Raw genomic sequence first — 27,901 nt, 5'->3', positions numbered from 1 at the left:
TGCCAGGGGAGAATTCACAGATGTACCCCTGGGAAAGCCCTGGGAGGGGAGTGGTGTTGTGGCACCATCAGTTACTCCTGCTCCGCCCAGGCCAGGGGCTGATGAACTCCTCTGCACAGGCATGGTCCAGGCCAGGTCTCTCCTCTGCAAGTGCCTCCCTGGGCCTGCTGACTGCACTGGGAATGTCTGGACCTAGGGGTGAAAGTAACTTAAAGGACTTACCGGTACGCCAGAGTCCTCAGCTGGGGGTGTGGCCTCAACCGGAAGAGGCGGGGCCTTTAAATACCCAGGCCCTTTAAATCAAAATTTAAAGGCCCCGGGGCTCCAGCTGTGGCTGGGAGCCCTGGTTCTTTATATCATCCCCGGAGCTACCAGCTGCAGAGACTGTTTATCTCGAAGTGTTTTGGTTTCAGGGGTTTTAAAGAAAACATTGCACTGAATTTTTGTTTTATCCTGGGAAAAGTGTTTCTTCACATTTCTCATCATCAAAACTTAGTTTTGGCTTAATCTTTCCCCAAAATTTCCCCTTTGCACAGATAAGCAATAGCTCAATAAGCAAAAATTTTGGAAAATTCTGAGCAACTGAAAAGCCAAGGGTTAGAATGGAAACCTTTCGGCATCCTTAACTGTAGGTGTCCCTGCTCTGACTATTATCAATTTGCCTCCCAGTCGGGCCTAAAGGTTCCAGTTGGGACTCTGTCTAACTGGACAGTCTGGGAAGGCCAGGTTAGTGGAATGTGAGTATCCCTGGACCTTACCTGTTACCAGTGTGGAGAATTGTGACAGTGAAGGAAATGTTCCTGTGTATGTTAAGGGTAATGACTTGCCTATGAAGGGAGCTACCCCAATCTCCAAGCAATGGTCCCTGAACAGCCATGTGTGCTGGGACAAAGGAAAGGATATCCCAAGTCGTTTGTCTGTTAAAGGGGACTGTTTCTCCAGTTCTTTTCTGTTTGTAGAGCAGACAGAACAAGTCTTTGAAGTCTGTAAAAAGCCAGTAGCTGTGCCCAGTAGGGGCAAAAAGGAATTGTTTCCATGGACTCTTAATGGGCCATTGTTAATAATAAACAGTCTCTCTTCAGAGGAAAGTGTGTTGGTGCCTAGTGGCCAAAATGTTTCAAATGAAAATCAATCCACAGAATTTGCTTTGAAAAAATCCATGTTGGGGAGCTTTGAGGAGATTTCAGGTGGAATAAAAATTGTTTGGGAGTTTAAACAGCCCTATAAGCTTAACCAGCTTGTCGGGGAGACAATGGTGTTGGGACAGGACTGTCTCCATCTTGATTCTTTGAGTAAACAGTCTGCATCTCTGGTTCAGAGGGAAGACTGCACAGCTGAATCTGCAGAGCAGTAGGACAGTTGTGCAGTGAATCTCTTGACACTATAGGGATGGCAGGTAAACTCTGAACTCTAGATATTTTGGATATGACTTATAGTCTCTTAGTGGACTTGACATCTGATTCCCTGTAGAAGCAGAGGCTGGTAATGGAAGGAAAAAAGAACCTTGAGTCTAACATGCTAGTGAAAATGGATGGTCTCTCTTTAAGACTGTGCACCTGACCGCCCCTTCCCTCCTCCGCCTGCATCTTCTGTCATCACTTGCACCTGTGCAAAGGAAAGAAAGCAGAATTGCTTTATTTTACACACACTTTACACAGTATAATTGACTGCACAAGGTGCAGCAGAATAATGGCCTGTGTTTCTGGCTTTCATAGATTTTAAGGCCTGGCAGGGATCAGTATGAACATCTACACTGACCTTCTACATAACACAGGACACAGAATCTCGCTTAGTAATTCCTGCATCAAGCCCAGAACTTCTTTGAGCTAAATCACATTAGAAGCAAGAAGATGATCAAGGACAGGGTAGGCCCGTTATTCAATGGGGCGGGGGTTGGGGGTGGGTGGGAGGGAACAGTAACAAAAAAAGTGTGGAATTGGCAGAAGTGCTAAATGACTTTTTTGTTTCAGTTTTCACCAAAAAGGTTAGTAGTGATTGGACGTCTCACAAAGTGAATGCCAGTGAAAATGAGGAAGGATCTGAGACTAAAATAGGGAAAGAACAAGTTAAAAATTACTTAGATAAGTTAGATGTCTTCAAGTCACCAGGGTCTCATGAAATACATCCTAGAATACTCAAGGACCTGACTGGGGAGGTATCTGAGCCATTGGCAATTATCTTCAAAAAGTCATGGAAGAGGGGAGGGATTCCAGAGGTCTGGAAAAGGGCAAATCTAGTGCCCATCTATAAAAAGGGAAATAAGGACAACTCATGGAATTACAGGCCAGTCAGCTTAACTTCAGTTCCCAGAAAGATAATGAAGCAAATAATTAAGCAATCAATTTGCAAATACCTAGAAGATAATAAGGTGATAAGTAACAGTCAGCATGGATTTGCCAAGAACAAATCATGTCAAACCAACCTAATAGCTTTCTTTGACAGGTTAGCAAGACTTGTTAATAGGGGAGAAGCAGTAGATGTGGTATATCTGGACTTAGTAAGGCTTTTGATATTGTCTCACATGACCTTCTCATAAACAAACTAGGGAAATACAACCTAGATGAAGGTACTAGAAGGCGGGTGCATAACTGATTGGAAAACCGTTCCAAGAGAGTATCAGAGGGGTAGCCGTGTTAGTCTGGATCTGTAAAAGCAGCAAAGAGTCCTGTTGCACCTGATAGACTAACAGACGTATTGGAGCATGATTTTTTGTGGGTGAATACCCACTTTGTCGGATGCAAGATTCCCAGAGAGTAGTTATTATTAGTGGTTCATAGTCAAGGTGCAAGACCATATCGAGTGGGGTCCCACAGGGATCAGTTCTGTTCAATATTTTCAACAATGATTTAAATAATGGCATAGAGAGTACACTTATACAGTTTGCAGATGAAACCAAGCTCGGAGGGGTTGCACATGCTTTGGAGAATAGGATCAAAATTCAAACTGATGTGGACAAACTGGAGAAATAGGATGAAATTCAGCAAGGACATATGGAAGAAACAATCAGTTGCACACATACAAAATGGGAAATGACTGCCTAGGAAGGAGCACTGCAGAAAGAGATCTGGGGGTCATAGTGGATTACAGACTAAACGTGAGTCAACAGTGTAACACTGTTGCAAAAAAAAAAAAAAGCGCAAATATTCCGGAACGCATTAGCAGGAGTGTTGTAAGCAAGACACGAGAAGTCATTCTTCTGCTCTACTCCGAGCTGATTAGGCCTCAACTGGAGCATTGTGTCCAGTTCTGGGTGCCACATTTCAGGAAAGATGTGGACAAATTGGAGAATGTCCAGAGAAGAGCAACAAAAAATGATTAAAGGTCTAGAAAACATGACCTATGAGGGAAGATTGAAAATATTGGGTTTGTTTAGTTTGGACAAGAGAAGACTGAGGGGGGACACATAACAGTTTTCAAGTACATAAAAGGTTGTTACAAGGAGGAGGGAGAAAAATTGTTCTCCTTAACCTCTAAGGATAGAACAAGAAGCAATGGGCTTAAATTGCAGCAAGGGCGGTTTAGGTTGGATATTAGGAAAAAGTTCCTAACTGTCAGGGTGGTTAAGCACTGGGATAAGTTGCCTAGGGAGGTTGTGGAATCTCCATCACTGGAGATTTTTAAGAGCAGGTTGGACAAGCACCTGCCAGGGCTGGGCTGGTTATTACTTAGTCCTTCCTTGAGGGCAGAGCACTGGAGTAGGTGACCTATTCTATTGAAGTCCCTTCCAGCCCTACGCTTCGATGATTCTATACTGTTCAATACAGATGTACTTAGCCCTGCCATGAGAGCAGGGGACTGGACTAGGTCCTTTCCAGTCCTACAAGTCTATATTCTATGTTGATTAAGAAACAGCATCATACAAAATCAGAATATCAGAGGCCTTAGAGAAGTCTAAGGGTTAGTCTACACTAGACGTTGCTGCACCAGTGTAGCGTGTGTGGTGAAGATGCTCTATGCCGACGGGAGAGCGCTCTCCCATTGGCACAATAAATACACCTCCATGAGAGGCAGCAGCTGTGTCTGTGCAAGAAGCTCTTCCCCTGACATAGCGCTGTCCACACCGGTGCTTAAGTCGGTGTAACTTGCATCGCTCCAGGGGGTGGCTTAGTCACCTCGAGCAACATAAGTTATACCAATATAAGTGGTAGTGTGTACAAGCCCTAAGTGTATCATGTCGACAGTTACCTTCATCAACCAAATTCATCATCAAAAAATATATCAGGTTTGTTTGTCTGGGATTAAAGTCAGACTAACCAGCTGATAGTTTTCCAGGTCACCCGTTTACCCTTTTAAAATACTGGCACAACATTAGCTTTTGTTCCTGTTCCTGGAACATCTCCATTGTGCCAAGAGTTATTAAAAACGAAATGGTTCAGCAAGCTCCTTGGGCAATTCGTTTATATGCTTTTGGGTGCAAGTTATCCAGTCCTGCAGAATAAAAAAAGTTTACCTGTAACATTGCTAGTTTACATCCTGCCTAGTTACTGATGGAATAGAAGGTATTTCATCAGCTCTGTAAGACAGAAATACATCATCCTGCTATTTCTTCTGTAGAGTGTTGTGCTGGTTCGCAGCACTGCTTAATAATAAATAATAATAATATTGGGGGCAGGCAGTGTGGTCTAGTGCACAGGCTGGGGCAGCGCTTGCAGAGGCTATAACCACCCCAAAGTTTGCCTTAGCCCTATTGCAGCAGCTGCCACTCTGCAGCTGCCCAGCTCTGAAGACAGAATGGAGAGAGCAGAGGCTGCTGGGAGGGCTCCCAGCTCTGCCAGCAGCGGAGAAATACACCTGGGCAGAGGACTGGGGTGCCCGAGAACAGCCCCTGATCCCTGTCCCCACATGCCAGGGCGCAGCACCCAGGGCAGGTGGTAGATCCAGGGCTCCCCACAGCAGACCAGACTGACCCACTCCAGGCCAGGCTCCTGGGCCCCACCCCTGTGGTTGCTGCTCCCTGAGGGATCTGCCGGCCCTGGAGCCAGGTTCCCCTGCCAGGGCAGCTCTTACTGGCTGTCAGCAGCCAACACCTTCACTGCCCAGTCCCGGCCTACGACTTGGCCATGGAGAGGGGCTACAAAGAGGGGTGGGGCCTTGTGGCAATGGGGGGCTCAGCCCCCCAATTTTCTGTCTGGCCCATCTCAGCCCCTCCTACTGGGAAGAGACTGGTGGGGCCCCTGTGCCTAGGGAATAAGGAAACTCCCCCTCTACAGCATCTCTTGTTCTTCTCCCACTCTGAGCCAGTGAGCTCCTCAGGGCAGGGACTGGCTCTGACAGTACGTACCGGGCCTGACACAACGGGGCTGGACTAGTGGCTGAGGACTCGAGGTGCAATGGGAATAAGTATAAATAACAACAACGATGATCATTGTCTTTTCCTTCCATCTCGTACTTTCCTCACATTTTCTTGTCTATTCTACTTCCCCTTCCTTAGACCCCCTACATCTTTCTATCCCTCTCCCCTGCTTTGCACACAGTCACTTTCTCTCTCCCATCCTCTCTTTTCCACTCCCAGCTCTCTCTTTCCCTCAGTCTTCTCCCCCTCCATCTTCCTTTTGTCTCCTGTCTCCCATCTCTGTCTCCCTTCTTTGACCCCCATCCCCAAGTCTTTGGTTGGCCCATTGCTGTTGAGATTTGCTTCCCTGGAGCAAACACTCCACCTTGGGGCCTGCAGGCCCAATTCCCTGCATCTGGGCTCCTCTCTAGACCCCTAGGAGTCACCCAGAGCTCTCTGGCTGGCACTTAGGGAGAGGCCCCATGGAGCCCGTACGGCAGGCTGGAGCCAGTGGGGCAGGCCGGCTAACAGTGCCAGCAGGGCCTGTGCAAACTGCCCAGTCTGAGCCCTCCCCACTCACCGCTCTGAACTTCATACCATGACCTGCAGCAGGGAGTTCCTGCTCGTGCACTTGGCTTCCTTGTAGAGAAATGGAAACATTCTGCAGTGGATCATTTGCAAACAATTTGGTTTGATTTAATTCTTCCTCCTGTTGCAAGAATTTCATATAGTGACGCTGAACTTTGTGTTTCAGGAGCCGCAGAAAATACTGCTGCTGTCATTGTGGTGAATCAGAGACCCCCTTCTATTCGTGCAATGGAAGGGTCAGAGTTCACCATCGAGTGTACATTCTACGCAAGCAATAATTCATTCAAGTGGTTTGCTGAATGGAATAAAACCAGAAACAATGTAACAGCTAAGGTGAACAATGGAACAGATCGAATCATATTATCAACAGATAGAGAAAAGAGGTCTCTTTCCCTCACTGTGAAGAAAGCCGACGTCACTGATTCTGGAACCTACGTATGTGGGGTTGGGAGCAAAAATGGGACATCTCCTGGGACTGGAACCCAAGTGACCATCGATGGTAAATACAGGCCGGAGCTGGACCCAGGATCACGGCTGCCCAGCGCTGCATGGGGCTGAGAGTACTGGGGCTTGTGACTCTGCACTGGGAACAAGGAGGGAGGCTGTAGCTAGTTCAGTGGGGAGGGGGTCGGGTCGCTCTGTGGGGCTTTGCAGAGAGCGGCAGAAGAGGCACTGGAGGGGTTTGCTGGGGAGAGTTCACTGGCGCAGAAGACAACCAGGAGCACCCAAGACTCACCACTGGCCCGTGGGGCCTTGGCTCGTATGCAGCCCTGTTTTACCCTCTCCTATATTTCCCCTTGTTGTATTTCTCCTCCCATCCCTCTGTAAATAAATCTCTCCCTTGTTATATCCATTGTACTTTTCCTGTGGGTGGGTGTGTTCACTCTGGGGGGTTTGGAACAGGTGCCCCTGGGGTGAAAGGGATTTCTCCTGCTGCGTTCCTGTGCGTGCTGTCTCTTGGCCAGAGCTGCCTGCAGAGCAGACTCCATCTTGGCCATGAGGGCGCTAAAGTTACAGTTGTTTGATGATATCCCGTATGGGAAAGAATTTACACTCTAAACAGACAAGAGAGACAAAAGGGGGGTGATCGGGCAGACATCCTAACAGTAGATTGGGAAGTGAGACATAGAGAGATTAAAGGACTAAATCCACACAGGGCTTTAGGCCCTTAAATCCAACATCTGGGTGCCATGGAGATCCTCAAAACCCCTGTTCAGCTGCCGTCTAGCTCTGGATCTGCTGAAGTTTCCAGCAGTAAAACCAGTGCTAAAGACTTGCTGACACTCTCTCACTACGCTGTAAGCACAGTCCTGCACAGAACAACGGTTGCACCTGATCCTCACTCCCCTGCCATTGCCAGCGGAAGTGCATCACTTCTCAGAACTGCCCATTCCACGTCCTTCAGTGAATCCCATTTTTCTGTAATGAAGAATTGGCCACCCTCTCTCTTGCCCTGTGTTAGGCTGGTGGAGGGAAATAGGTCTCAAGAAGGTTTTGAAGGTAAGGAATTTGGCAGGCGTGTCTGGCGAACACAGGGTTCAGATAGGAAGTCACATTGCTGGAGGGGGTTTGTCTAAACCGAAGCTTCTGGGGTTACCTGCTCACTAAACAGAGCAGAAAAGTCTTGACATTCACAATACAGCTCGATATGGGGCCAAATGAAAGAACATCAGATTAAACTCTTAACAAGCAGGGGAAACTAAATGGCAGGACTGGAGAGATTCATTTTGTACATGTGCCCTTGTCTGGTGGCACATGGAACTGTTTCTCAATGAAGGTGCCATCATCTGTGTTTGTCTTTCTGCAGAAATTACCGACCTGATGGTGAATCAAACCCCAACCAGTGTCAGTGATTTGGAAGGCTCAGAACTCACCATGAATTGTACATTCAAGACAGTCAATAACCACAGCACCATGTATGTGCGATGGTATAACTATGGGACCGAGGGACTAAAGCAAGAGCTGGTGAAGGAGAGCGAGGTGATCACAACGCTGCATTTGGACAATGGGTTTGCCTCTCTCACTTTGAAGAATGTGAATTCATCTAATACAGGAACCTACGTGTGTGAGGTGGGGATCACAGCAAGGAACCTCTCTGGGAATGGAACAGGAACCCAAGTGACCATCGAGAGTAAGTGCTGGAATTTCCTACCTGATCTTCTTGGGGAAATGGGGGCGAGCAAGTGAGAACAAGAACACATATCTCCTGGAAGGTGTTGAGTGTCTTCAGTTCCACCTTTAGTGGGAGCTGAGGGTGCTCCATGCCTGCCCAGAAGCGCTAAACTCCTTGCAAGATAGAGCCGTTTAGGATGGTATTAAAGGGGAACAATGTTTCCATTTTAGATTCTTTACAGCCAAATGTTTCACATGACCTCAAATTAGTCTCTAAACATTTGCTTGCCCATGTTGCACGCAAACCCATTGGTACGTTCAATGCTTGCCTGCATGCCTGGAATCTGGAATTTGTGAGAGATAACAGAGTAGTTAGACATGAATTCACGTCTGATTTGTGGATGGGTAAAACCTGGGGCTGCTTCTTATGTCAGATTCGGTTCACTTAAGGAGTCAACTTCTCCAGACTGACCATTTGAGGTTGGGGGTGGCTTGCTGGTCTTGCCAGGCATCATAAAGCTATGAACAGAACTAATTGAAAGCATCACTTTAACTTCTTCACTTTAACGCCTTCCTCTGCAGCATGGGGCACGGGTCACTTGCTGGAGGACTCTCTGCAGCTTGAGGTCTTCAAACCGCAATTTGGGGACTTCAGTAACTCAGACATAGGCTAGGGGTTTATAACAGAAGTGGATGGGTGAGGTTCTGTGGCCTGCGTTGTGCAGGAGGTCAGACTAGATGATCATAATGGTCCCTTCTGACCTTAAAGTCTATGAGTCTATAAATGGCCAGGCTGGGAAAAGAACACAAAATACTGGAGGGGGAGACATTTCTTTTAATACATCTCAGTCACCAGCCATTGCCACTGAAATTCTCTTGCATCAAGGTGCAATCATCTGTTTCTCTCCTGCAGAACTTCCCAAGCTGATGGTGAATCAGACCCCAGCCAATATCCATGAATCAGAAGGGTCAGTTCTCACCATGGAGTGTAGATTCACGGAATTGAAAAACCACAGGACCTTGTATGTGAAATGGTATAAACATAATGGAACTGGAGCAACGAAAAAGGAGCTGATGAGCGAAAGAGGCGGGGGCTCAGCAGCCCTGGATTTGGAAAAGGGTTTTGCTTCGTTCACTCTGAAGAACGTGAATGTAACCGATACAGGAACCTACGTGTGTGAGGTGGGGAGCACAGCTAGGAACTGGTCTGCGTCTGGAGCCGGAACTCAAGTGACCATCACTCGTAAGTTACCAGTATTTTCCTATCTGATCTTCATGGTGCGAGAGACAGTGATTGGCAGCCTAAAGGACAGAGAATGAATGACTGTTGCTGGCCAAAGCGGGTCTGAATTCTCAAGTGTGTACAGTATAGAACCCATAAAACATGGGCTCCAGCCTGTGAGCAACTGAAGGTAACATAGTTCACAGTACCTCAGTGATTTAGGGGCCTCCAATTTTCAGAGGGGACTTAGGCACTCAGGGCCAGATTTCTAAAGGCGTTTAGGCATCAAAATTTGTAACTGGGATTTTCAAAAGCATCTCAGCACCTAACTGCCATTGAAATCAGTCACTTTTGCTAACAGGACTTAGGCTCCTAAGTCACATAGGCACTTTTGAAAATTTCCCCCAAATGCCCCTGGAGAGGGGTGTTCAGAACCTCGCAGGACTTGGCCTGTCATAAGAACGTTAAGGAGGGTGATGAACCTAACTCAGCACCACACCACAACTGCACTGGATGGGATAAGAAGCAGCCCCCAATGTCCATCTGCACCTGGAGCTAAACCGATGTTATGGCTAAAGAGTTGCTTCATATTCTGTGAGAACATGTTCATCCATCATAGAACACATCCCTGTATGGGAAGTATGTAGAAAAGCTGGAGATGATCCACAGGCGAGCGACAAAGATGATCGAAGGGATGGAATGCAGCCATATGAGCAATGGCTGAGTATGTGTAGTTTGGAAAAGAGAAGATTAAGGTGGGGGACACGATGGTGCTCTTCAAATCCTTGAAAGGCTGCCATAAAGAAGATGGAGAAAAGTGGCTCTCTCTTGCCCCAGAGGGCAGTACAAGAGGCTGGGTTCAAACTACAGCACAGCAGATTTAGATTAAATCTCAGGAAAAACTTCCGAACTGTGAGAATGGAACAGACACCTGGGGAGGGGTTGTGGAAGCTCCTTCACTGGAGTTTGCAAAAGGAGGCTGGAGAGCACCTGTCTTGGATGGTTTAGTGATTCTCAAACTGTGGTACAGGACCCCAAAGTGGGTCACAACCCCATTTTAATGGGGTCTCTAGGGCTGGCTTAGACCTGCTGGGGCCTGGGGCTAAAGCCGAAGGCCGAGTCCCACCGCCTGGGGCCAAAACCTGAGGGCTTCAGCCCTGGGCAGCAGGGCTCAGGTTATGGACCCTCTGCCTGGGACTGAAGCCCTTGGGTTTGGCTTCCCCCCTACACCTGGGCCAGTGGGGCTCGGACAGGCTCAGGCTTCAGTCCCCCCTCCTGGGGTCGTGTAGTAACTTTTGTTGTCAGAAGGGGGTTGTGGTGCAATGAAGTTTGAGACCCCCTGGTTTAGACACAACAAATCCTGTATCTTGGCGGGGGGGGGGGGGGGGCGGGGATGACCAGCTGACCCTTGTGGTCTCGTCTAACCCTGTGGCTCTAGGATTCTGTGCCTAGGCGGCATCTGCAATATGCGGGCACGACAATACGTACAGAGAGGTTCTGCTGTAACTCCCAACGGCCGTGCACCGAGCTGGTTCCAGCTCTACAGGGTCATTCCCATCTGCCAAGTAAAGAGGAAAAGCACATTTGAAAACCCCACGATAGACCCAACGTTTCTAATGCCGATTGCTGCGTCTGAGCTCACCGTTCTCCCTGCCGGCAACAGGGTGAGCACGTGCTGCTGGGAAAGCGGAGCGGTGATACATATTGCGTGTGTTGTTCTGATGATTTTTGGTGCAAGTGGCAGATTTGCAATTGACAGCCTGCGACTGAGAACAGGAGAGTGTAACATGAGCGGTTCTCAAGCACCAACTTGTGGCCAGAGGCTCTTTTCAGCACCTTGCCCGTTTCCCCCTCTTCAGGGCCCTTTAACAGCTCACTCAGTTTAAAGGTCGTTCAAACCATCACCTCCTGCAGTCCAGTAAATCGAGTCCCCAGGGGCATCTTGGCCCTCCAGGCCCCAGTGCAGCGTCTCGCTCCAGATAATCCAAAACAACACAGACTCTTTCAAAAACAGAACACAAACTCACCCAGTCTTCATCCCAGTTTCAGCTGGGCACAGCCCTACCTCCCCGAGGGTCTGTCTTCCTGCTTCCCAGCACCTCCTACCTGGTGTTTGTCCCCCTCCACAGGCCTTTCCCACTGGGCTTGGCCAGGGTCTCTCCCAGGCCACCCTGTCTAGAGAAATTTCCTTACTTTCTCCAGCTCCTTCAGCTTCTCCCCTGCTGGCTCAGAACCCTGCAGGACCCGTCTCACTCGCTGCAGTGTCCACACACATGGTCACAATTTCCCGGGCTTGCTCCCTTCTCAGCAGCTTCCTGCTTCTTTTGTACTGGAAGTGGGTGATTCCTCTCCGGTGGGACTTATCCTGTAATCGGGGTTGGCTCAGCCCAGGCTCTCCAGCCCATGGGGCAGGCGTCCTGTTGCAGACGGGTATAGCAGAGGCAGTGCAGAAAGGCAGTATATGATAGTGGTTAGAGCAGGAGACTACAAATTAGGTTTTCGTTTTATTTCTCACTGTCACAGACTGCCTGTATGACCTGAGGCAAGTCATTTAGTCTCCCTGTGCCTCCATCTGTAAAATGGAGATAATATTTCCTCTCCCAGCTTCTCTGTCTTGTCTATTTAGACTTTAAACTCCTTGGGGCAGGGACTGACTCTCTACGTGTATGTACAGCACCTAGCACAAGATCAGGGTGTGCCTGGTGAATGCTATGATGCCCAGCATGCCAGTATTCACCCGTGATAGTTCTGAGTCACAGCTGGCAATGCCAGCATAGGGCAGGTTTAATCCATGAATAGAAATGAGATGATTTGTTTGTACATACGAATTTGAGTTTGTTTCCAGACACATCGGTCTGAGGACAATTTGTCTGTAACTCTAAAACAAGAGAAATGGAGTTGGGTTCTCAATGTGCAGTTCCTTTGTCTCCTCTGTTCTACTGGAGCAGCTGACAGAGTGCGCAAACCTCAGAGATCCAAGGACCTGAATGCCATCCCGCACTCCAGGCTCAGTAACTGTCCTCCAGCATCTTTCCAATGTCAGCCAGTTTTGATTTCCTCATTGCCATTCGCCCCCTTGTGCTCTAACGCTCCTCAATGACTATATCGAGCTCGAGTTTACCTCTCACTGACATCTAAGTGCCTAACACAGGAATCCACAAATTTCTCTGAGTGTCCCCATAACCATAGATAACACCATTAACATTATGGTAGGTTTTTCTCCTTTTGAGAGCACGTGAGATGCGAGCTCAGGAGTGATGGACAAAGCTTGAAAGATTTGGCGTATTCCTTCACACTCTGGATGCTCATCTGAGTATTATCCAAACTGATCTGAACTTTTATGAGGTTGCCTTCAGTCTCTGCAGTTTATAGTTCCCCTTCACTGCCCTCCCACCCTGCAGGCCCTAGAACCTGGACCACAGCTTGAGCTGAGAAGTCTACACAGCAATGAAACCAGCCCCCAGCCACAGCCCCGAGGGCCTGAGTTGGCTGGCATGGGCCAGCTGCGGGTTTTTCTTTGCTGTGTCAACATACCCTTAGTCCTCTTCCTTCTTCCCTTTCTCCAAGTCCACTCAGCTCCCTTGGCTAATCTCTTGGGATGGGTTTGGCGATACCTCCCTTTCTAAATCTCTCCTCCCATCTGGATCCTCACATACACACCTGTCTTTTTCCTCTCTTTCCTCCACATCCCTCCTTTCCCTGCCCTGCCCATGTTCTCATGCTCTGAGGGGCTTTGCCATATCAGTTTGCCATGGGGCACATTGCACACCTCTAACTCCAGAGAAACCCCAAGTCAGCAGCTGATCCCAAGGGACCAGCAGAGACTGTCAGACTGAATGATGAATTTTGTTGGGTAGCAGGAAAAGTGGGAAGGGCTTCTCGGGAAGAACAGGCCTTAGATCAAGTGTGAAGGTTTCTTGTCTGAACTGATCCAATCCTCCCAAAGGTTCAGGGTAAGCAACTAGAACCAGTTTAGGTCAGGTCTGTTCAGTGCTATGAAGGAGAGACATCATCAAAAGCCTCATCCCAGCAGATGGCTGGTCGAATTCTACAGCACATACAGAGCCTGCTATGGCACTTTGCCTCATCTTCCGTGGGGTCCTGCCTACGGCTCTGTATCAAAAGGCTTCATATGAAGAGATGTTTGAAGATGATGTTTAGGAAGCTGTAATGTTCCTGCTTTTAGTCAATGGCCAGAATTGTTTCTGGGAAACACAGAAACCAGAGAGCATCAGTTAACTGCTTAACACCCACAGGGGATATTTTAATGGCCAAGCTTTACAAAGGGGCCTGAAATGCTGGGGGGTGGGGGGTGGGAACAAAACAACCTTCTTTAAATACTTCAGCTGATTGACATATTTCTGCAGCAAGGTGAAGTCTCTTGTGTTTCTCTCTTTCTGCAGCTGTTGACCTGCTGGTGACTCAGAGCCCTGCCTTTGTCAATGAAGAGGAAGGGAAACAGCTGACCATAGAATGTAGATTCAGGGCCCTGGAGAAACCCAGCGCCAAGTACTCTGTTAAATGGTATAAAAACGGGACTGATGGACACGAGCAAGAGCTGAAAAACGGAACAGGCTCAGTCACGACAATTCTAGATTTTTCAGCGGGCCTGGCTTCTCTGAACTTGACTAAAGTCAGCATGAGTGATTCTGGGTTCTACAGATGTGACTTTGGTAAAAATGGCCGTGGGAATGGAACGAGAGTGACGATCCATGGTAAACAGCAGCATTATCTTCTCTGATCTGCATTGTCAGGATAATACACTGTGGTCGCCACTGACTCACACTTCCCACATGGTAACTGAAACCCCACAGCTACTTCCTAGTCTAGGACAGGGAGACGCAGTGTTATCTCAGAGATAGGTTGTGTGCAAATTATGGAGTGTTGTTGTAGCTGTGTGGGTCCCTGGATATTAGAGAGACAAGGTGGGTGAGTGTGTGTACCAGGCCCCACAAAAGGAGTGGTGAAGGTGGGACCAGAGGAGTAAGTAACTTCAGCCCTGAGATACGCGTGAAGAGGAAGGGACTACCTGGGAAGGAGCCCACGGAACAGCAGCAGTTGTCAACAGAATTATTGTTTTGTGGAGGAGGTGAAGGTTCTAGTCAGTGCTGAAATCTGGTGCCAGTTCCAAGCATCGGGAAGTAGTGCGGCATCTCAACACTGCTGTCTGCTGAATGGGGTAAATGCTGATTTTGTAATGGCGACCACTGGCAAGGAGCTTTAGACAATTTGTACATTCAGAATCCCCCTGTTATTCTATTGTTATGTTAAGAAATATAACCCTTATAGGGGTTCTGGTTTCCTTCCTCCCCTACTGAGCCAGTCCCTGCCCAGTAACAAATCCATCCCCCTCGCCTAGGTATAGAGTCACAGTTATCCTTTTGGATTGGCAGGTGCAGGGTTAATGAAGCCATTTCCCCTTGGGATGAGGGGTTTTGGGAGAGTTTTTGTGAGTCTAGGATGGAACCCATAGATGGGGTCAGTTAGGGGAACATTGCTCTCGGTAAGGGCTCTATCCAGGTCTCTAGTGTCTTGCTCTGCTAGGGATTCCCTACTCCTGCGGCAGAGTCAGCGGGCTGGCTGGCCTCATGGGAAGGTTCCCCTAGGCAGAGGGCTGAGCCCAGCCCGATGACCCCACAGGTCCCAGCAGCTGGCATAGGAAGAGGAACCTGCTGGCAAAAAGGGAGGCCAAGGAAACTGCCTGTGACACAGAAGGGGATGGAATATTAAGGTGCGGGGGAGAAACAGTTTTTCATCTTTAAGCTGTCTCTGCCGTCCGTTTATTTATCTATCAGTCTCTGTCCCTCCTTTAGAGGCAAATCTGTCCCTCTCGATCCCTGCATCCCACACTGACAGGTTTTTCTTGATTTCAGATAAAAGGAGAAATGCCTCCCACGTTCTTTTCATCATCCGGATGGTTCTCGGGGCCCTTGTTATAATCTTGGCTGTGATTATTATTACAGAGTGCGTGATCTCAGAAAAGAGGGGTGAGTGAAATGTCTGCAATGCAGTCACTGTGCAGAGTCAGCCACAGAGCTTGAGTTACACACGAGGTCCTTCTGCCTTTTCCTTCTGGGCAACTTCCCCGTCCCAGTGCGTTGAAATTGAGAAGCTGTTTCAGACCCGGCTGGGACTGTTTTCTTGGCCTGTCTGTTCTAGTTTGTGTCGAACATTAAATCCGGGCATCTCAGAATTAGAAGCACAGAGTTTCGGTTCCTGAAGGCCTTTACCTCTCAGGTCTCCCTTTCACAGCACCGATGATCATTTCCTATCGCTGTGTCTGTCCAACGTGCCCTGTTTATTTCTGGCTGGCATGCACGGAGCTAGTGCAGCACTTGGACAAGTGTGATGCACGTACTGCAGGAGTATTCTTTAGGTTCTAACTTACTGAGTCTGATTTTTCCCCACAGCTGCTGTCAGTCAGACAATATGAGGATCAGCTGTTACAGCGTACACCTGGAGATGGAGCTCTCAGACACCTGGTACCCAGGCGTTCCCCCCAACACCGTGTTGAGCATCCTGCCTGCCAGATTCTGCACCTGCAAATAAACCTTGATCTGAATGGAAGGGAGTGGAGGGGATGCTGGATAATTGGAAAGGGAGTTCACGGGTGTTCATATTAAAAAGACTCCTCCCTGACACCCCTCTTTGAGGCAGCAGAACCCGGTGATCGCTGATGGCTTAGGCAGTCTCAGTGGCATCTGAGCCATAGGAAAACAGGAGATGAACATTTCTGTCACCTAAAGATTCCGCATTGTGCTACCTAGCAATCACTTTAGAGGTTCATGGAACCCTTGAAGTGAAGATGCTCAGAAGACGAGCCAAAAACTCTTCCCTATAATTGGTTCAGCTGCTTGTCAGTCAAAGAGGAAATGGAAACATCTGCTGGGAATTGCTGTTCCGTGGGTTCAGACGGCCCCCTTGCTGAAGTCAACCAGCGCACAGTTAACCACACGCTTAAGCGTTTGCAGGATTGAAGCCTCTATAAGGACCATGTTTTTATAACTGGTTTTGTTAATTGTTTTACACATGCTGCTCTAGTAGTTAGATTGTCTTATACCCGAGGCTAAGGCTATGCACTTCCAAAGTGTTTTAATACAATTCTGATAACTCTGGCTATTCTTGATGTCCCTATAAATACACAGTCCTTTTTTGAATCTTTCTGTGCTCTTGCTCGCACTGATTTCTTGTGGCAGTGAGTTCCACTGTTTAATCACACATTATGTTATAGTATTTCCTTTTATCAGTTTGAATTTCCCAAATTCTAATTGAGTTGAATCTCTCCTTGTTCTTTTGTTGCATGACAGAGAGAACAGAACTTTCCAATCTACCTTCTCTAGACCAGTTAGTATTTTACATGTCCTCTCCTGTTCAAATCACCTTTCTCAGGTAAACAATCCCAGTCTTCTCCATTTCTCTTCTTAGTACAATTTTTCAAAGACCTTGATCTCCCTCATCGCTGTTCTCTGAACCCCACAATATTCTTTTTCAGAGCAGGTGATCCAGACTGAAATTGATATTCCAGATGAGGCTGCAGCATGGATGTATATAGGAGCATTATAATTTTTTTCTATTATTCACCATCCCATTCTTTCGGCATCCTAACCAGAAAGATTTCTGCTACTTCAGTGTTTGAGGATGGAGCTTGGTTGTTCTCAATGGTGGCAGATCACAGAACAAGGAGCAATGGTCTCAAGTTGTAGTGGGGAAGGTCTAGGTTGGATATTAAGAAACACTATTTCACTAGGAGGGCGGTGAAGCACTGGAATGGGTGTTAGGGAGGTGGAGAAATCTCCTTCCTTAGAGGTTTTTAAGACCCAGCTCGACAAAGCCCTGGCTGGGATGATTTAGTTGGGGTTGGTCCTGCTTTGAGCAGGGGGTTGGGCTAGATGACCTCCTGAGGTCCCTTCCAACCCTAATATTCTAGGATTCTAAGTGGCTTCACAGATGCCAGGTCCCATGGCACAAGGATTGTATTAACTTGTGCTCTGTACAAATATTGGGCCAGATCCTGCTCCCATTAATCTCAACTCCTCCCCCACCCAGACAAAAAAATTCTCCAAGGTTACCACGGCTATGACCAGGTCCCTGTGTATCCCCTGCTTCTATAATCACAGACTCCAGCCCCTGCCCTTGCCTTGCTGCAGAACTGTGCTCCAGCCTCTAAGTTTCCACTAAAAAAGCATCTCCCCATTCCCCCCTTCATCCTGAATTCAGGAAAACATGACTGAAGCAGCTGAGGGATTTCCAACCTGCTACCCCTGAGCACTGCAGCATCCAGGGACCCTGTCACAGCGTTTAGATGCATCAGACCATGGGGTAACAAGGGTCCTGGCTTAGCCCAAGGCTGCTGATCACTTCAGAATGTAACCAGTTATTTTCCTCCCTTCCCAAGTTTGACCCCTTGCATTCCGGGGCACTGCTCATCTACCCACGGGGGTGCGGCACAGTGCTTGTTCAACAGAGCAAACGTTTTCCTTTACGGGTCAGTCAGCAAAACTCAGTCTGTCTGAGGGGGACCAGCTTTGTCTGGCACCTGTAATTTATCGCCTGGATGCGGCAGCAGGCAGCTCACTTCAGAGGATCTGTGATCATAACTGCAGATTTCATAGTGCTGCGGCCAGCTCCTTCTGGAGAGTGCAGGCAGCACGTCAGCACTGGGGACAGAGAGGCCAAACCCAGAACCAGCACATCCAGCCCCACCCCCATGAGCTTTGGGTGGGCAGATAAAATGGGACGAAGAGCCCAGCCAATGCTGAGTTTACAAAACAGACACTAAACTGATGAGACTTTCGAAAACCTAAACTAGGGCTGTGCATCATTTTGATCTTCTATAGCATTAAAATCTCCCCCCCACACACACACTGTATCTGTGAGCAGTGTGCTTCATCTTTACCCACACGCCCTGGGACACAAGTTGCATGGGGGCTACTCGTAACGTGGGGGGAGAGAATCCGGGCCCTGCGCAGGGATGGCCTGATCCCATGAATCTTTGGGAAGTCTGGGTTCATGCAGGATCCCACCAAGAAGAAAAGAAGCTTCAGAAGTTGAGCAGCAAAAGTTTTTGCTCTGCCCTGTGATTTGGGTTCAACTATTCACAGTTTTCAGAGCCCTGCCGAGAGAAACTGGAAGTGGGCGCAGGATGCTGTGAAAGGCAACAGGAAACCAAGCTGCAGAAGACAGAATCAGCCTGTGGAAATCCCCAAAGAGAAGAATTAGCAAGACACAGCCCTGCTGGGGGAGTGCGGAGAGAGCGGGGCTCAGCCTGGGGTTACTTTACTCCTGAGAACAACCAACAATGTCTGCACAGTCACAGTTTGGGCAGCCCAGCAAGCAGGTGCTTGGGGCGGCCAAGGGGAAGGGGCGGCACGTCGGGCTCTTCGGCAGCGGGTCCCTCGGTCCCTCTCAGAGGGAAGGACCTGCCGCCAAATTGCCGCCGAAGAAGAAAGCGGCGCAGCTGAGCTGCCCAAGTGCCACCGATTGTGATCGCGGCTTCCCCCGCCACTTGGGGCAGGAAAAAGCCCTGCTCCTTTCAGAGGACGTTAATAGGTGTAATTGCTACACTTATAAGGTACCATGCAGCACTGCCTGTGTGTGAGACCCTATACCCCATGTTCACCACTTTTATAGGGTTCTGATATATTTTGTACAAAGTGTGCCATGTGAGGGATCAGTTGAAAACTCCAATCTGCTGAGCATAATTGTCCTGTTAAAATGTGTGTGTCGGTATTGGCTACGGCATTGTACAACTTGTGCTACATGTTTGTTACTGAAACATGTTGTCAGTCTGGGGAACGCCCACAGACTAGCTCCCAGTGTCAACAGAGGAGTGACCACAGCTGTTAGAAAACGATGAGCTATTGAAGCAACCATTTGCCGGCAGCGGGGACTGTAAACAAAAGATTTGCAGATCATCCCTCATGTAGAAAGACAGTGTGAACAAAAGATTTACAGTTCACCTGGAAGATGCTTCAAATCTCCCATAAACCACAGGCTGATTGTCTCCTCCCCTTGCTAGGGTGCAGGTCATCCTCACAGAAAGGAGGCGGGTATAAAATAAGAGGCAATGGCTTCCCCACATCCTGGCCTCCCCATCTCAACACATGGTGGCAAGAGTGTGTGAAAGACAAAGAACCATCACTGAAGTGTGTGTGGTGAGGGAGGGGGGAGGAAGGGGTCTTGGCTGGAAAGCTTCCCAGTCAGTACAGCCTGCGGAAAGTTTTGGGGAGAGAGACCTTTGTGCTTTCAAATCTTATTCAGCTTGGAAACGTTTAGGAGTTAGGACACAACCACAATCTTTTCTAACCAGTGCTGACTTTTATGCCCCTCTCACTTAAAATCTCTCTGGTTAATAAGCTTGTTTCATTGTTTTTCTAAGCCAATTTGCTTTTGGCTGGAGTGTTCGGGGGATCTCTATGCCCGTTAAAGGCTGGGGCATGTTCATCACCCCTTGGTAGAATGACGGACTTTTAATGAGTTGACACCCTTCGCGGGTGTTGGGGCCCTGAGCAGTACACGATGCACAGCTCTGGGGTGCAAGGCTGGGACTGAGGGATATGCGGGTGCCGCCCTGTGTCTATTCATGACTAGCTGGGTGTAGCATTCGTGGATTCAGCTGGGCCTCACGTTGGATGCTGGTGGCTGAGCGTGAACAGAGCCTGGAGGGGTTCACTGTTCACTAGCAAAGCGCTGTCAAAGGTCTCCCGGCTAGTGAGCGACGGGGACACCGCTTGTGCCCTAGGGGGTGTCACACTAGGGGAGTCTATTTCTTCTTACATAAAAACACTCCAAGGAAAAACCCATTAAAAACAAGGAAAGAACCAACACACGTGGTAATGAGCTTCCCAGCGATCCCCCACCCCTAACATGGGCTCTGGCCCCACCCCAGGGATCTCCTTGTTCATCACAGCTTCAGGTCTGGATACGCCCCCTGTCCTTCCAACCCTTCCCTCGGGGCTGGGGCCCTCTGTGGATCCGGGGTCCTGCCCATGGGCTGGAAGAAGGCCCTGAGCCAGTTTAAAACCAGGCTATTTCTCCAAAACCCCTTTGGCTATTAGCCCCTGGAGAATCCAGTTTGAAGTAGTATCTGTGCAGCTCTCCGAGGGGGGAGAGTCCAAAGGGCTAATGACAGAGGGATACATTAACATCCCCTGTCCCTACGGCAGAAGGTACCTGCAATGCCCCGTAACACACAGAGGGAGAGGGGAGAGTGTGAGGGAGATTGTTACAGAAACAATATTTTGTCTGCAAGTTTCTAGCACATACCCAGGCTCTCTGAGCCACTCGGGTTCCTGCTCTGGGTCCTGCACAGGGACTGGGTCACTTTTTCAAAACCCAGAGAGTGTTTCAGTCTGAATGATCCATTTTAGTGTGAGGAAACCAGCAACGAACAAAGGTAAAGCATCCCGGAGGGAATCACAACGTGTGACTCAGTAACTACAGGCATTTGAACTAACGCCCAGGGAAGGCAGCGGCAGAGAGATCAAGGGGGCCACTGCTTTTCTTTTAAGGTGCAAAGGACGGATGACAGCCTTGCAGGTACGTACACCTCAGGCTGCAAGTGAAACTAACTAAAACCATTGTTTGAGTTCATCCTGCAGCCAGCTGGGACAGGATGCAGCTCATGGGAGCTAGTGCTGGTCCTCCCCCTGAATGGGAAGGAGCTCACACACGATGAAGTGAGAGGCCCAGCCCCTAGAGTCATGGGATTACATGCGAATCTCTGCTTTTGTTTACAAAAAATGGTTTCTAGCCCTCATGGTTGCAGAGGAAAGCTTGAAAATGTGACCACCACCCGCAAAGGGTCAAAAACATGAAGACAAATCTCATGATATTAGGGAGGTGGATTCAAGATTTTTTTTTTAAAACCAAGAGTTGGCAATAGTGTGCATCCCTGTGATGCTCAGATTTCAACTTCTGCTTCTAAAATGGACAGCTCACCCCCCTCCCCCCACACACACCACCTTTGGAATGTGTCTGGTACTTTCCCTCCCTCCCAAGGAAGCCTGTTCACCCTTTCCTCTCCTTGCTGTCTCAGGTCAGGATTCAGACATTACAGACCTCATGTTTAATCAGCACCTAGCCAAGGTCAGGGATTCGGAAGGGTCAGATCTCAGCAGGGAGTGGAGATTCAGGACCCTGGAAAACCCAAACCCCAGAGACATGGAATGGCACAAACATAATGGAACTGGAGGAAAAGGAGCTGATGAGTGAAAGGGGCTTAGGTCACAACTGCTCAGTATGTGGAAGAGGGTTTCACATCTCTGAAGAAAGCAAACAACTGACACAGGAACCTACCCCCAGCAAGGAACCTGTCTGGGACAGGAACTGGAATCTAAGGGACCATCACTGGTCAATGCCAGCAATTTGCTACCTGCCCAGGGTTGTAAGCACCAGTTAATAAGAGACTTAGAGGGCGAGTCCACTGAGCACCATGTCAGAGCTCAGCCTCTGCACCTGTCTCGTCTCCCTGAGCTGCCTCTGAGAACGGGAGAAGAGCTAAGATGCTAAGAGCTGCTGGCTGCAGTTCAACCGTTACAGGCTACCACCTGTCACAAGTGCTAGAATCAGAATCTGTTACCGTTCTGAGTGTGTTTTATTGTTGTTTTCCTTGAGAGTTGAAATTGAGTTATTTTTATTTTTTCCTCCTTTTATCCACCCCTTCCTTTGTCGAGTCTTCCCTCTTCCTTTCTGGAGTTTCTTCATGCAACAGTCATCAGGTTTTCCAGTGACTCATGGCTTTTCAGCAAGAAGGATTTTGGTAATGATATAAATATGCCCCATGCATCAACCTCAGTGTCCAATAGCAGGGAGGGATAGCTCAGTGGTTTGAGTATTAGCCTGCTAAACCCAGGGTTATGAGTTCAATCGTTGAGGAGGCCACTTAGGGATCTGGGACAAAAACTGGTCCTGCTAGTAAAGGCTGGACTCAATGACCTTCCAAGGTCCCTTCCAGTTCTAGGAGATTGGTATATCTCTAATTATAATAAAATATTTCCATAAATTGGTCATAAGGAACATGAGGGCACATCCTGAAGTGGTGTTCTGCTAACTTCTATCTTCTTTCCTGATTATGTTTTATGGAATTATATTTCTGAGGGAGATAATCTGAGACCATGGAGAGATCTGTCTGTCTCTCCCTTCCCTTCAGTTCTAGCTCTCATTAACCTCCCCTCTACAACATGGCTAAACAACTATTTCATCTTCACTTCCTATTGACACGTCTCTACTTCTCACAGACATTGTCCTTACACCATCAGACTAAACCCAAACCACCCCGTGAAGTACAAATTGTTGTGGTGGAATTAGTTTGCAGCGCTGACTCTTTGCTCACTGGCAAACTCTATAAGCCCAACCTTCAGGCCAGCAGGGTTGGGGCTTGATGCTGAGTGGAGGGCAAGACTGTCTCCATGGGAGAGTTGCTCCTGTGCTGGGGATCAAGGTGAACAACAGATCAGGGAGTTCAAGGCAACTCAAGTTACAGGGGTGGGGCGGGAGGGTCACTCACAAACAAGGCTGCAGAGGCCCTAACACTACTGCAGAACAGAAGGGGAGATGGTTCAGGTCTTGGTTTTACAAACTCATCTGCTGGGAAAACCAAGGCCAAACCTGGGGTGGTTTGGATATGGGGGTTGTAGCAGAAAGAGCCTGAAACACAGAGCCTGGTACCAGATGAGGCCTGAACCAAACATCAGCCAGAGTCAGGCCCTGCTTACAATGCCACTGTCCAGTACATGAACTTGGTAAAGATGGGGCAGGTGTTGCTAAAACAGAGACATTCCTAATAAATACTAGGCACCAGCTAGTCACTAAACCCAGTCCAGAAGGGTAGTACGAGAATACCCTGCTACAGAGTTAAAGAATAAATACACTCCCCAAAGACGGTACAGGGACACACTGACCCCTCCTATGGTTCAAACCAACACGTCCAGGCTGTAGGGTGGTAACTAAGCACGTGAGAGGGGTGATACACAACTTGTTTGTATCAGGGTATAAAAGAGGGGTCACAGAAGGTACATCTGGCCAAGGGGGCAGTGGAAAGTCCCACTGCTGACTGAGCTGGTCCATTCTCATAGGTATACGTGTCCTAGTGTCCATACAGAGTCTATGCAGAGCTAGTACAAGTGCTTTGTCAACAACAAACCTGGCCAAGCACCTTTGACACCGAATGAGTCTGTTGTCTTTTGGGCAGTTTGACTGAGGTCTGCTGGGCCAGCTACCTGGCCAGAGCCAGGACAACATATGGGCCCACACAGCCAATAACAGGTGCCCTTTTATCAGAGCCCCCAGGGATCATGGAAGGGTGGAGTGATGGTTCTGGTATCTGCCCATCTCCAGCTAACACTGAAATCCCTGCCTGGATTCCCCTGTACAGGAGTCACTGGCTGTCAGTCCCTGGGTGGGTCTGCAGCAATCAGCCTAGACCACAAGATGGAGGACAGCCCGGTGCCATGAAATGCAGCCAACAGGGTTAGTCCTGAGAGAGGCTGGGCACCTGCAGCTAGGGTGACCAGACAGCAAGTGAGAAAAATCAGGACAGGGTGTGTGGGGGAAATAGGAGCCTATATAAGAAAAAGACCCAGAAATCAGGACTTTCCCTATAAAAATCAGGACATCTGGTCACCCCAACCTGCAGCTCCCACTGGTTTCAGAGGGAGATGCAGGAACTCAGCACTGCTCAGAACTGGCCCATTGTGATGGAAGTGGAACATTCCACCGTAGGCGTGGTGACCTAGACAGAGAGATGGAGACAGGTGAGTAGGGTGACCAGACAGCAAGTGTGAAGAATCAGACACGGGGAGGAGGGGGTGGTAAATAGGAGCCTATATAAGAAAAAGACCCAAAAATCAGAATTGTCCTGATTTTATAGGGATATCGGGTCACCCTATAGGTGAGGGCTGCATAAGGGAAAGGAGCCGTTCATGACCCTGGAATTCACTGTCACAAACAGAGCCCCAGCTGGTGACTCCAGATCTGGAGTGTAATTTGATTCATTTGAGAGTTTAGAGTCAGCCAAAGCCTTCCCCCTACAGCTCCCCTGGGGGGGAGGGGCATGAGACAGGTCACTTTGCCCAAATGACAAGTTGGTGATGACCCGGGACTCTGTTGTGATGCAGTGATTGTTGGGTCAGTCCCCAGGGGCTGCAGCATTTCACACCAGGCTGTCGCCCAGAGCACATGGCTGCTGCCTGTGGGTCTGAGTACAGGGACCAGGGTGATGGAGCAGGGCCTTTGGGACCAACCTGCTTCCATTGCTAAAGGGAACGTGAGACACAGAAGGATGAAGGAAAATATTCTTGTAAGGAGGAAGGAAACAAGTCAGGGAGGGAGGGATGAAGTATTGATAAGGGAGGAGAGGGTGTGTGTGTGTGTGGGGAAAACCCAAAGAAGTTAATGAGAAACACCAGGGAACTAAGGGGAATGGGAGAAGAGAGGAAAAAAAGAGAGGAGTGGGCAAAGAGGCTAGAAGAGAAGAGAAGAGAAAGGAGAAGCACAGAAGTGGATGGGGGTAAGAACCCAGACGGTTTCTTTAGCATCAGGTAGAATCCCAATTGCCTTTGTCAGGATATGCTCAAAGCAGCCAGTTGTAACTACTAGGGGTTAACAATGCAGGTATTTGTACAATTCAAAAAGGAAAGGTTACAACTGGCCATAGCTGAGAGCTGGCATCAGCTTGGTTCTTACCTTTCAGGTCCAACTGCAACGTGATCTCTTATTTCTGTTGATTTGATCACTGCAGCTTGTCTGTCAGAAGTAGTAAGAGAACCTGTTCATATCAAGAGGTAAGGAATGCACCTTCTCCTAGCAATGGAGTGGAAACTAACCAATCTCAGTGTACTTTCAGGTGAAGAAAGTGAATCTAGCCTTTGCTGTCAAAGGCTACAAGCAGTTTCATAAGAAGAAAGCAAGATACATAACCAAAGCTTCTGAGAGGTTACAGAAGTATTGACTTGCTCTAGCCAAGAATAAGGAAAGCACTTATACCTACTAGATTAACAGTACAGCTGATTGTATGGAGAGAAAGATAAACCAATCCAGCAATTCACCACACAGAAGGTGTGTATTTATATTCCCTATTACAAAATGAATCCAATGACAATTCATTTACATTTGTTGCCTGACAAAAATATGGTCTGTCAAACATTGATCTTTGCAGGTGGTCATATTTCAAGATGCAAGGATGACACATGGCTGTAGTTTACAGGAAGGAATTAGCTGATCCATCCTTTTAAGGAGGTAAGAAATATGGGAATGATGTATTGTAATAGTCAATGGTTCTGGTCATCCATTCAGGTGGAAGGAAGGTAACTGAGGAAATCTTCATCTCTCTAAAGAGCACAAGAAATTGCTGTACTGAATAAAGCACTAAAAATGGGAGCTACCTGTTCAGATGAAAGGAAAGTAATTGGTAATTCTAACCAATGATGATGATCTTTGTTCCTTTTTCCTTCCCAGAGAAGGCCATTGCTTGTTCCTACAAGGATGTAACAGGGAAGTTATTTCAAAGAACAAGTGCAACTAACCAGAGTGTGAAGATGAGCATTGAGCCTGTTCTTGCATTTGCAGAGAGGAGTTGTCCAGCTGATTCTAGTTGTGCCTAATTGATCATTGTTGCTTATTTTTCAGATGTCAAGAAATAAGCGGAACTGATCATTTCTATCAAGAGGTAAGGAACGCACCTCCTCACAGCATGGAGGCAGGAATGAAAGGCTCTGTTTCTATTTTCAGATGAAAGGAAGGTCTTACCATTCAAGGGAGGATGAGAGGCTGCTGAATTTAAGAAAAAAAAGTCAGACAGGTAACAATACTTGGCCAGAGGGAAGAGCATTTTACTTCTAGTTCAGAAAAAGGCAAGCAGCCATTTATAAGCTTCAGGTTTTTAACCAGTGTAGCTGACTGTACCTCTAAGAATCAAAGCCTTGCAGTGGAACATGACTGGCAAGGAGGTGAGCACTGAAAGGTCTCTAGAAGCTGTGGCAAAGTCCCGTCTCAGTCTCCCCAGCCTCTGCTGTTTTTAGCTCTGGTGAGACCGGCTTGGGTAATGCAGTCCCCCTTAGAACTCAGGGAAAGTCTGTCCCCTGTCTTCCCATCAGTCTTAGTTCAAGTATTTTTTACCCTGCCTTGTAGGAGAGCGTCCTGCTGCTCCTCCTGGGGAGGCTTGCTGCTTCAACACTCCGGGCAGCCAGGCTCCTTCTCTCTCTGCTCCCCCCGCCCCGCTTCCTCCCAGGAAGGGGTTTAAAAAGGTCTCAGGCAGCTCCAAGTTGGAATCAGCTGATCCTAATTACCCTCAGGTAGCTCCCCTCAGCTGATTCTACTTGGCTACCTTGGTAACCCTTTCTCAGCTGAACCTGGTTGACCTGTAGTTGCCTCTCAGTTGATAAGGAGGAGGGCCTTTTAACCCTCTGGGACTGACTCCTCCCCCCCTCTTGCAACTGTCTGTCCTGAGTTTATCACAAAGCCTAATGATCTGGATGCTAAGGAACCTTCTCCACTGATGACTCTTCATAGCTGGTAATAAGTAGTAATAAATAATTCTATCAAACATTGATTGCAGGTTTTGCTCTTCTGAGATATGAAGAGACCAGGTGGTCATTCCTACCAGGGAGAAGTGAGGCTTAGTGGCGTGGCTGTCCTGGGCAAGAAGGTAAGAAATACCAGTCTCCAAACATCCATGTGTACATTAAGTGGTGTGGATTTTGCTTTCAGGGAGAAAAACTGTGGATGACCTTACTTGTCATGGGGAGAGTGTCAAAAGCAGACACAAGATAAAGCAACATGGACTTGCCAACTGCTCAATCCATTGAGGACTCCAGTGACAAAATGCTTTTTTTTTTATTCCCTTGAAATAATACACAGACAAAAAAAAGCCACTTCAAGTAGTTCAGCTAGTCGCAAATCTGAATCAAGTCAGAACATAAGACATGGAGGTAAGCATTTAAGTTTCCCTGGTTCTAAATGAATCTGGTGGTAAAGCAACACTTGCAGACCAAATAAATAGGCCAAATTGCATCTCCAGATGGAAGGAGACCAGAGGGCTGTTGTGTTCTAGAAGGGATTAATGCAAATCTGACTAGCTGAACCAGGCATGTCAGTTGGTAAGAAAAAAAAAGCACCTTTCTTTAACATTCAAGTGGAAATGAATAGATCCTCATACTTTCAGATGAGAGAAATGCAGCTGAGTTGAACGTTGAGGGTGTGAAAACTTCAGGAAGTTGCTAGAAGATCTGGGATATCTACAGAAAAGAAACAAGCAAAACTCGTCCCTGCTACCAAGAGGTAAGGAACTCACTTCATAATGGAGAAATTGATGGATCTGGTTTCCCTTCAGGTGAAAGAAATGGAGCTGATCTGATCTCCTGGGAGGATTATAAGCAGTCATATTACTGCAGAACAAACAAATGCATGTTGCCAGACCTGCAAAAAGTTGCCTTCCTTGACTAGAATGGGAAGACAATCACTTATCACCTTCAAGTTTCCAACCCACAATGCAGCAGACCATCACTGACAAGGAGGTGAGCATCTAGGATTCTCTTATTGCCAAATGGATTTGTCTTTTCAGGAGGAGAGTTACAGATGCTCAGGATTTGAGTACAAAGGAATAGGAATGGAGCTGAACAGATTCAACACCTGAAAGGACGATTGGATCTCAAAATATGAAAGTCCCTTCATTCAATAAAGCAACAGGATTGGCTCTGAGGAGAGGTAAG

General features: G+C 48.0%; 1 protein-coding gene and 1 long non-coding RNA gene across 5 annotated transcripts; both read left to right on the top strand.

The window, feature by feature from the left end:
- The first annotated feature begins 1,389 nt into the window (after positions 1–1,389).
- Positions 1,390–16,610, top strand: LOC123349520 (polymeric immunoglobulin receptor-like). Its single transcript, XM_044987672.1, has 7 exons — positions 1,390–1,396; positions 6,027–6,359; positions 7,668–7,991; positions 8,886–9,215; positions 13,598–13,909; positions 15,068–15,181; positions 15,605–16,610. Exons 1-7 carry the CDS (start codon positions 1,390–1,392, stop codon positions 15,625–15,627), a joined length of 1,443 nt encoding a protein of 480 aa, XP_044843607.1. The 3' UTR covers positions 15,628–16,610.
- Positions 16,611–23,917: 7,307 nt separating this feature from the next.
- Positions 23,918–26,838, top strand: LOC123349457. 4 transcript variants are annotated; one of them, XR_006573551.1, is made up of 4 exons: positions 23,918–23,947; positions 24,886–25,250; positions 25,351–25,992; positions 26,749–26,838. It is a non-coding gene; the product is annotated as an uncharacterized LOC123349457 (long non-coding RNA). The 4 variants fall into 4 exon arrangements; XR_006573550.1 differs by lacking the exon at positions 23,918–23,947 and adding an exon at positions 24,023–24,084; XR_006573549.1 differs by lacking the exon at positions 23,918–23,947 and adding an exon at positions 24,262–24,492.
- Positions 26,839–27,901: the final 1,063 nt, after the last annotated feature.

This window comes from Mauremys mutica, chromosome 14, assembly GCF_020497125.1.
Source record: "Mauremys mutica isolate MM-2020 ecotype Southern chromosome 14, ASM2049712v1, whole genome shotgun sequence".
Taxonomy (NCBI): Eukaryota; Metazoa; Chordata; order Testudines; family Geoemydidae; genus Mauremys; species Mauremys mutica.
Note: the sequence above shows the minus strand (reverse complement) of the source record. Positions and strands in the feature narration are given on the sequence as shown.